At 41.9% G+C, this 10440-nt stretch overlaps 1 protein-coding gene across 19 annotated transcripts in view; it reads right to left on the reverse strand.

Moving 5' to 3' along the window:
* Positions 1-10440, reverse strand: part of TESPA1 (thymocyte expressed, positive selection associated 1) — a 129298-nt gene that overhangs the window by 91910 nt on the left and 26948 nt on the right. For 7 of the 19 annotated variants that reach the window (XR_014803295.1, XR_014803293.1, XR_014803291.1 and 4 more), the window contains exon 10: positions 5318-5559. Coding sequence is in view for 12 of the 19 variants with exons in the window: in XM_084955848.1 (XP_084811974.1) it covers positions 5351-5559 (209 nt within the window). In the remaining 7 variants the exon portion in view is untranslated. Of the gene's footprint in view, positions 1-1283; positions 5662-10440 lie in introns of those variants that run through there. The other 12 variants (XR_014803292.1, XR_014803294.1, XM_084955846.1 and 9 more) reach the window with 9 other exon arrangements.

Raw genomic sequence — 10440 nt, forward strand, 5'->3', positions numbered from 1 at the left:
AAAAATATTGTTTTCTGGTATTTAAGTCATCATGTCCTAGAGAATTAACAAACCTCAAAAAAAAAAAATGGACAAAATCTCAGACCTCATTTGTAATATTATAACAACTTAAATCCCTTCTCTCATGATTAATAAGTGCCAGGCTCTCTGCTCTGCTCTGCTCTTCCATAGAATAAATCATGTGATGCTCACAGGAAGCTTATGAAGTAAATGCAATTATTATTATTGAATAGGATGGCCTTAATAGTCCCTTCAACATAACTAAGCTTTAGGCAGATGTCTTCTTGACTCTAGGCAACTGATCTCCATTTTCTTTGAGTGTTCCCTTTAGAGAAATTGCCACTGTAGGCTTAAACACTTAAATATAATACATGAAACCATAAAACTCCTAGAAGAGAACACAGGCAAAACATTCTCTGACATAAATCATAGCAATTTTTTTAGGTCAGTTTCCCAAGGCAAAAGAAATAAAAGAAAAAAAATAAACAAAGGAGACCTAATCAAACGTATAGCTTTTTTCCCAGCAAAGGAAACCATAAAAAAAATGAAAAGAAAACCTACGGACTGGGAGAAAATATCTGCAAATGATGTAATTGACAAAGGATTAATTTCCAAACTACACAAACACAACATATAGCTTAAAATTTTAAGAAAAAACAACCCAATCAAAACATGGGCAGAGGTCTAAATAGACATTTCTCCAAGGAAGACATAAAGATGGCCAACAGGCACATGAAAAGATGCTCAACACCACTAATTATTAGAGAAATGCAAATCAAAACTATAATGAGGTGCCACCTCACATTGGTCAGAATGGCCATCATTAACAAGTCAACAAATAACAAATGCTGGAGAGGGTGTGAAGAAAAGGGAACCCTCCTTCACTGTTGGTGGGAATGTAAATTGGTGCAGCCACTATGGAGAACAGTAAAGAGGTTCCTTAAAAAACTCAAAATAGAGTTGCCATATCATCCTGCAATCCCACTCCTAGGCACTTATCCACAGAAAATTCTAATTTGAAAATGTACATGCACTGCAATGTTTATCACAGCATTATTACAATAGCTAAGACACAAAAAGAGCCTAAATGTTCATCAACAGGTGAATGGATAATATATCATCCACATCCATTGTATATAATATATACAGTGGAATGTTACTCAGCCATAAAAAATGTGAAATAAAACCATCCTTACAGCAACATGGATGGCCCTAGAAATTATCATACTAAATGAAGTCAGACAGAGAAAGATAAATATATGATATCACTTACATGCGGAATATAAAAAATGATACAAATGAATTTATTACCAAACAGGAACAGACTCATGGATGTAGAAAGCAAACTTATGGTCACCAAAGTGGAAAGAGTGAGAGCGATGAATTAGGAGTTTGGGATTAACATATACACACTACTATATATAAAATATGTAAATAGCAAGGACATACTGTATAGCACAAGGAGCTATATTCAATATTTTGTAGTAACCTATAATGGAAAAGAATCTGAAAAAGAATAAATATATGTATATATCTATATAACAGAATCACTTTGCTCTACACCTGCAACTAACACAGCATTGTAAATCAACTATACTTCAATTTAAAAAGTAAAAAACAAAGCATAATAAAGAAAATAAAACCCTACCATATCAAAAATACCCCCCCCCCCAAGCTCCCAACATTTGCCATTGTAAATTCTTCCTCAATTCCTTTGGGTAAATCTCCTCCCAGTATCTTGACAGTTTTACAACACAGGGCTGTCTTTCACAAGGACCTAGGAGCCATCTCTTTGGAACATAATCATCAAAGAAGATTAGTACCCTTATCTCCCAGTTTCTGCTGGAGGGTAGGAGTCTAACATCAGAGGACACCTAGCGCAAGTTGAGAAACTACCTTCTGTCCCAAAGATAGAGAGATTGTTCCTTTGGATAAAGCCAATTAGCAAGTACAGATGGTCTGTGACCACCTCCTCAGGTCCTTTGGTGCTTTTCCATTAATTCACTTCAGCCCTCAAAAACTATTACTCTGGTTTCAGCAGCGTTGTGTTCAGGCTTAATTCTGGCCTCTCTCTGCTATTGCAACAGCCATGAATAAAGTCAGTGAGTGACTAGATTCTGGTCCTACCTCCTCACTTTACTGACATTCTGATGCTGTGAGTCCGGGATTTCTGTCTCCTGAGACTCCTTCCTAGAATAAATATTGCTGTGTTAAAAGCACTTTTATACCATTACTTCACTTGCTCCAATCCAATATACTAGACAGGACAGTTATCAGTATCTTTACAGTGGAGAACTTAGGGAGTTTTAAGCACCTTGCTTAAATCACACAGCAGGCTAGTGAATGATCCAAATAAATATATTTGTTTCCATGAGTTTGGGGCCCCAAGTAGGGTTTAAATCCTCATTGCTCTCTTGAGCTGTGACTCTAAGTAGTGGCAGACTCCTGGGAAGGAAGGGCTAACTTGAAATAACCACTCGGTCCTCAGATTTTAGTAACTATGGATGTCTCTGCAAGCCAGCTAAGTACCTTTGGTCCCTCCATCCCCATTCCCATGGTCCCTGCCCTCCATCCTTCTCTCCAGCAGCCTTCAGAAGCCTTAATGTAGTTCCGGAAAGCCATCTCCAGCTCCACGCACATTACTGTCCTTTAAACAAGCTCCCTGTAAGAACCCTGTCTTTCTCTAGCCTATTCTTAGAATTCACTTGGAAGCTGCAATTTGCATAAAGACACTTGCCATAATGCCTTGCGGGCTGCAAGTATGAGCAGCCGGTTTCCCGTGGGTGTCCGACATCCCAGATAGGCTCCTTTTCCTTTCGCAGGGCTTCCTAGGTGACGCAGGATGGCAGTGAAGGTATTAGGTGACCCAGGATGGCCGTGAAATGTTGGGGGGTGGGGTGGGAGTGGTTGTGGCAGAGATAAATCAGCCCTGAAAGGGTGTTGGTTAAAGAGGATTGTGCAGAAATGCTTGGGCAGCACCGAGAATGGATCTACTAGAAAGAAGTCCCCCTAGGCCGGATCAGAGGACCTGAGTTCTAGCCCACCTGCATGGGTGTGCTTGGTCACGCATTTCTTTCCTTTCTCTGGGCCTTTTTTTCTTTACAGACAACTGGACCAGTCCTTTCAAGCTGTGATATCCCATGACTCTCAGACCTCAGTTTTTCTCAGTGGAATGGAGATATTAACCCCTTTCCTGCTGGGCTCACAGGGATGTAGCAGCTTGGAAGTCCTGATAAGAGGGCCCGCTTGTGAAAAGGAGTATAAGGTGCTTGCGGAGACTCCAGTGGCTGCGCTTCAGTTCATCAGCCACTGAATTACCACGTGTCTGATCCCTTTTTCCTAAAAGCTGAGCAGGCTCTGCTCTCCACACCCCGCCCCTCTCATCCATCACTCAAAAAGTGGAGCCCATGCAGATGCTGGCGGGAGCAGCGGAGAGAGACAAGCGGTGGGAAGAAGCTTTTGTTCCCGAGGCTAATAATAGAATCTTCCACAAATGATTCTGATTTACTTTTCAGAGTTTTTCAGGATCCGCCTGGGAAGGGAAGGGGAGGCAGAACGCAGTGTTTCTTTTCCTCCGTGGGGGCAGGGTCAGTTACTCCAGGCTCTCAGGCCGTGTGGGCCTGAGGGAACAGAGCCCCAGGAAGCCGCTGAGGAACAGAGGCTATCCTGCATACCCAGCCTCTGGAATCCTGTCCCCACCGCCCTCCAAATAAGCCCTCTTGAAATCTTCAGGCATTCATTCCCGCATCTAATAGGAGCATCTGGCAGAAGCTGTGCCAGAAAGCAGAAAGAAAGGGTTACCCCTTCTGCAGCCCCAAGTTATTTCTTCAAGGTGATGAGGTCAAATGGGCTATTAGTCTTATTAAGCTCTTTAGATGAAATAATGTCAGCTCCTTCTGTTCTCTGTCAGGATCAGGATGGCCTTAAAGTTCCCCTCAGCTTGACTAAACTTTGGACAGGTTTCTTCCTGACTCTAAGCCCTGACCTCTGTCCCTTTGAGATGTAAATCTTCTCCCAGCTTCATTCCACTTTTACAACCAAGGAAAGTCTTTCTCTACGACCTAAGAACCATTTCTCTGAAAGGCAAATATCAAGAAGAGCCCTCACATCTCCCAGTTTCTGCAGGAGGGTAGGAGCTTAATTTAGGGGGGGGAAGAGAGGGAAGGGCTAGCTCCAAGCTGCAAAACTACCTCCTGTCAAGAAGATACCAGGTAGGTAGGTTCCTTTTCATTTGTGTACGGACAATCAGCAAACGTGGATGGTCCAAGATGCCTGACACTCTCTTAAAATCTCTCCAGCCCTTCATTTCCACCCAGTTAGACAACCAGACAGTCAGGTCTGTGTAATACTGGCAACAGTACGGAAATAAAATAGACTGTTTGCTCATCATATCTGGCACGATTTTTTTTCTTTAACAATCATGATTATGCTTTCCACAGAATCCTTCTTTCCTGGTCTTTGCTATCTTGCAGTGTATTAGGCAACCAAGTAATACATTACCGTAGGAATGTGTGTGTGTGTGTGTGTGTGTGTGTGTGTGTGTGAGAGAGAGAGAGAGAGAGAGAGAGAGAGAGAGAGAGAGAGAGAGAGAGAGACCTCTCCCATTCTACTAAAATTTTCTTGGGGAAAGAATGTATCTAAGATGCTCCATACCCCATAACGCCTAGTAGAGCACTGGAGGTGTTTAAGCCTCATTCGCTGACAAAGCATTTTCCGTCTGACAAAAACCACAACTGTTAATTCTCTTTAAAAAAAAGTGCCAAGGTTGAAAAACATAGTTTTATTTGTACCGTTTTCTGCCAGCAGAAAATACTGTGGGTTTTTTTGCAATGGCCAAGAGGAGGGACTCTGAATCCCACTCATTTCTTTTCCTATGAAGATACAAAATTAGGGATAAAGGGAGAAGCTGGTTTTAGGGGTGGGAGGTTTCAAATGGAAATTCTCAAGTGAGCCCTCAAGAAGAAAAACAGGGCTTGAGTACGGTGGTGGAAGACCTCCTGGACTTTAACTGGGGCACACAGGGATGAGTAGAGGCACAGAGGGAATTCCACTGTAGGTTGCACCAGGGTTTCAGAGCCTGAAAGTGGGATTTCTTCTTCTTCCTTTAGCTTGAGCCCTTTGAGGGTATTCTAGTAGCAACCCTTATTCCTCAAACCGGATCATCTCTAAATCCTCTAACTGTCCCAGGGAGTGTCAAAGCTTGGGAGAAAATTAAATCTTTGGCCACTTTACCACTGTCCATATCATGTAGCTCATGAATACTAATACCCACATACTAGAAAAAACCAAAGCACAGAGAAATGAAGTGACGGCTTACGGTCTATCTCTGCGCATGTTGTTCATAACAGTATCAGGACGGAGATTCCAAGTCTCTCACTCTGGTCTTCTGTCTGGGGTACCATGTTGCTTTTCTCCTGCTGAGATCAGGAGTTTGTAGGGCCAGGGAGCAGGAGCCAGATATTGGAGGCTGAACAACTTTCTGCAAGAAGAGGTGGGAATTAGGTTCCTCTATGAAGCCACTGCTGTCAGAGCATGTGCCGTGGTGGTGGTGTTGAAAGCCTGCAATGGAAAGTGAAAAGAAACACTAGGTACAGAATGTCAGGGCTCAGCTCCAGGTGCACAAGACGGATTGGCAATGGTTTGGTCATTTTCTTCAGCAGTCTGTAAAAAGGAATAAGAATAAAAGTATGGGTATACTTTCATAAGTCTAAAGATTAAGAGGTGACCTTTTTCAGGAATCTCATTTCATGGAGAGAAGAGCCTTTTGAAAGTTATACTTTAAAATATCTGCCTTCCAACTTGTTACTTCTACTGCATTTTTTTTTCTTTTTGCCTTTTCTAGGGCTGCTCCCATGGCATAATGGAGATTCCCAGGCTAGAGGTCTAATTGATGCAGTAGCCAGCCACCGGCCTACACCAGAGCCACAGCAACTCAGGATCTGAGCCGTGTCTGTGGCCTCCACCACAGCACATGGCAATGCCGGATCCTTAACCCACTGTGCAAGGCCAGGGATTGAACCCGCAACCTCATGGTTCCTAGTCGGATTCGTTAACCACTGCGCCACGATGGGAACTCCTGCATTTTGTTCTTAATAAAAGGACATTAATATTCACTTAGTCACTCAAGAAGGAACCTGAAAATTTCCCTATATTTATTTTTCTCATCTCTTCCCTCTATCATGAGCACAAATCTGATTGGTCCTAGGCTTGGCCATAGTGCGTATTAAATTTCAAAATCCCACTCTTCTCCCCATCCATTCTCAGTCCTCTTGTCTTATTTCTGGTCATTACATTTTCCTCAGTCTTTTGTAGTAGACTCTTAAATGATTTTCCTCATTCCTCTGGTTCCCTATTTAATCCATCTCCCATACCTCTGCTAGAATGATCTTTCTTTTTTTTTTTTTTTTTTTTTGTCTTTTTGCTATTTCTTTGGGCCGCTCCTGCGGCATATGGAGGTTCCCAGGCTAGGGGTCCAATCGGAGCTGTAGCTGCCAGCCTACGCCGGAGCCACAGCAACGCGGGATCCGAGCCGCATCTGCAACCTACACCACAGCTCACGGCAACGCCCGATCCTTAACCCACTGAGCAAGGGCAGGGATCGAACCCACAACCTCATGGTTCCTAGTCAGATTCGTTAACCACTGCGCCACGACGGGAACTCCCCTAGAATGATCTTTCTAATCATGTTACTTCCTTCATAAAATTTCAAGTAGATTCCTGTCTTCCTAGACTAGATCAAAACAGTTAAAATAACACAGAAGACTTTGCTTCATAATCTGATTTATCTTTATCTTTCCTATTCTTAATTTTGATCTTCTCCCACATATCCCCTTTCTCCCACTAGGCACAAGGGGTAGTTTCTGAAGATACAGTGTTTTGATATTCCATTCCTCTCCGCCTTTGAAGATATTTTCTCTCTACCCAGGATACCAATGTCCTCTTTCTTCTTCTACCTCCCCTACTACCTTTCCCCTGTTCAGTCTTTACTCATCTGTCAAGACTCAGCTGGGTATGTTAACCTCGGGAAGTTCATTTTTCTGTGTCCCCAGAGCATCTAACGAAATTAAGTCAGAGTAACTGTCAATGTTCCTGTTATATCTTTCATCAAATTATGAGCCCCAAGTATTGGTAGTGAGGCTTGTTCTGAGCCACAGCTACAGTTTGAACTCCTGCAGACTTGGAGTGGTGTGCTCTGATGAAAAGAGCACTGGTTTGGGAGTCAGGAGACCTAAGTTCTAGCTCTGATTCTGATACTAACTAGTCACATAGTCTCGCTAAATAATTTTCCTTCTCTTATCAAGCATAAAATGGTTTTTGTTCTCTATATGATTAGAGAGCTGATGTCTCCAAAAATGCTATATAATCACTAGAGATATTTTCTACCTGAGGGGCTGGGTAAGGTAGTGTGACTGGAACCAGGGACTCTGCTCTCCATATCTTCAGGAGCAATGTTTATACTATAGTCTACGTGAATGTTGGCACATGAAGCTGTGTGGCTTGATTGCTTGGGATACGGCCTTGGTAATCTGCTGAAACATCTGAAATGTATAACTCAGAAAATGAACTTTATGTAATGCACATAGAAATTGTTCTTCTGCTTTCTACAGCTCTAAAGAAGAATGGGGGTAGTTCCACTTGTGGCTCAGTGGATTAAGAATCTGACTAGCATCCATGAAGATATGGGTTTGATCCTTGGACTTGCACAGTGGGTTAAGGACCCGGTGTTGCTGTGAGTTGCAGAAATGGCTCAGATCTGGCATTGCTGTGGCTGTGGGGTAGGCCAACAGCTGCAGCTTTGATTCAGTCCCTAGCTTGGGAACTTCCATATGCTGCAGGTGTGGCCCTAAAAAGCAAATTAAAAAAAAAAAAAAGATGATGAAGAAGAATGGGGCAGTACAGATAAAGGGAAAGCAAAGGAAGAAAAATGAAGATATAAGGAAGTATAATGGCAAATACAAATTCAAAATAAGAAACGTAAATTCCCCTGTTGAGAAATAGGCTTTGCCCCCATCCACCCTTTCTTAAAGCATGTTTCTTTTTGTCTGTGTGGGTGATGAGAACTCTTTAAGATTTACTTTCTTAGCAACTTTAACACTTGCAATACACTGTTAGTGACTATAGAACCCAGGCTATACATTATATCCCCACAGACTACTTATTTTATAACTGGAAGCTTGTACCACTTGATTTCCTTCATCCATTTCATTTACTCTCCAACTCTCTTCCCCTCTGGCAACCACCGTCTGTTCCCTGTATAATGAGTTTTGTTTGCTTTGTTTTTATTATTTATTTATTTAATATTTTTGTCTTTTTTTTAGGGTCTCACTCACAGCATATGGAGCTTCCCAGGCTAGGGGTCGAATCGGAGCCGTAGCTGCCGGTCTACACCACAGCCACAGCAACATGGGATCCGAGCCGTGTCTGTGACCTACGCCACAGCTCATGGCAACTCTGGATCCTTAACCCACTGAGCAAGGCCAGGGATTGAACCCAAGTCCTCATGGATTCTAGTTGGGTTCATTAACTGCTGAGCCATAATGGGAATGGTTGTTTGTTTTGTTTTTAGATTCCACATAGAAGCATGGAATCTTCTCAAGGTCCATGCATGTTGTTGAAGATGGCAAGATTTCTTTTTTTAATGGCTGAGTTTTCCATTGTATACATACACCATATTTTCTTTATTCATTTATTCATTAATGGACACTTAACGTTGTTTCCATATCTTGGTATTGTAAATAATGCTTCAATGAACATAGGGGTGCATATATCTTTTTAAATTAGCATTTTCATTTTATTCGGATAAACACTCAGAAGAGCATTTGCTGGGTCAGATGTTAGTTCTAATTTAATTTTTTTGGCTGTACCTGTGGCTTGCAGAAGTTCCCAGGCCAGGGATTGAACCTGTGCCACAGCTGTAACCAAAGCTACAGCAGTGACAATGACAGATCCTTAACCCACTGAGCCACAAGGGAATTCCTCTACTTTTTAATTTTTTGAGGAACTGCCATACTATTTTCTACAGTGGCCGCACCAATTTACATTCACACTAACAGTTCACAGGGTTCTCTTTTCTCCACATCCTTGCCAACACCTAATATTTGTTGTCTTTTTGACTATCCTGACACATGTGAGGTGATATCACATTGTGATTTTGATTTGCATTACCCTAATGATTAGTGATGTTGAGGCTGCTGACCTGATCTGTATGTCCTCTTTGGAAAAATGTCTATTCAGACCTCACATACTTTTTAAACAGATTGTTTGTTTTTCTTGTTAATTGAATTATATGTGCTTTTTACATATTTTGGGATATTAATCCTTAGTCAGATATACAATTTGAAAATATCCTCTCCTCTTCAGTAAGTTTTTCATTTTGTTGATGGTTGATTTCATTGTGCAGAAGATTTTTAGTTTGATGTAGTCCCATTTGTTTACTTTTTTTGGTGCCTTTTTGTTTTTATTTATTTATTTACTTATTTTTCGGCTGTAAGTGTGGCATATGGAAGTTCCCAGGTTAGGGGTTGAATCAGAGATGCAGCTGCTGGCCTATGCCACAGCCACAGCAATGCCACATCTGAGCCATATCTACAACCTATATCACAGCTCACAGCCATCACTGACCACTGAATGGGGCCAGAGATAGAACCTGCATCCTCTTGGGTTTGTTACTGCTGAGCTACAATGGGAACTCCTGTTTACTTTTGTTTTATTTCTATTGTTTCTGGATTCAGAGCCCCCCAAAAATTGCTAAGATCAATGTTGAGGAGCTTACTGCTTATGTTTTCTTGTATGATTTTTGTGGTTTCTGGGTTTACATTCAAATCTTTAATCCCTTCTGAGTTAATATTTGTGTATGGTGTAAGACAGTGGTCCAGTTTCATACTTTTGCATATGCTTGTCCATTTTCCAAATACCACTTATTGAAGAGATTCTCCTTTCCACGTTGTATATTCTTGCTTCCTTTGTTGTAAATTAGTTGACCATATACTTGCGGGTTTATTTATGGGCACTCTTATCTGTTTCATCAATCTATATGTCTGGGAGTTCCCGTCGTGGTGCAGTGGTTAACGAATCCGACTAGGAACCATGAGGTTGTGGGTTCGGTCCCTGCCCTTGCTCAGTGGGTTAACGATCCGGCGTTGCCGTGAGCTGTGGTGTAGGTTGCAGACCTGGCTCGGATCCTGCGTTGCTGTGTCTCTGGCGTAGGCCGGTGGCTACAGCTCCGATTCAACCCCTCACCTGGGAACCTCCATATGCCGCGGGAGCGGCCCAAGAAACAGCAACAACAACAACAACAAAAGACAAAAAGACAAAAAGAAAAAAAAAATCTATATGTCTGTTTTTATGACAATGCCATACCGTTTTCAATTACTATAGCTTTGCAGTATAGTTTTAAAACAGGAACTGTGATGCCTCCAGCTTTGTTTTTCTTTCTCAAGA

The sequence above is a fragment of the Sus scrofa genome, chromosome 5, assembly GCF_054392235.1.
Source record: "Sus scrofa isolate SSC_HxYL_T2T_F1_AM1 chromosome 5, Sscrofa_HxYL_maternal_Yorkshire_Landrace_v2.0, whole genome shotgun sequence".
In the NCBI taxonomy this organism is placed as follows: domain Eukaryota; kingdom Metazoa; phylum Chordata; class Mammalia; order Artiodactyla; family Suidae; genus Sus; species Sus scrofa.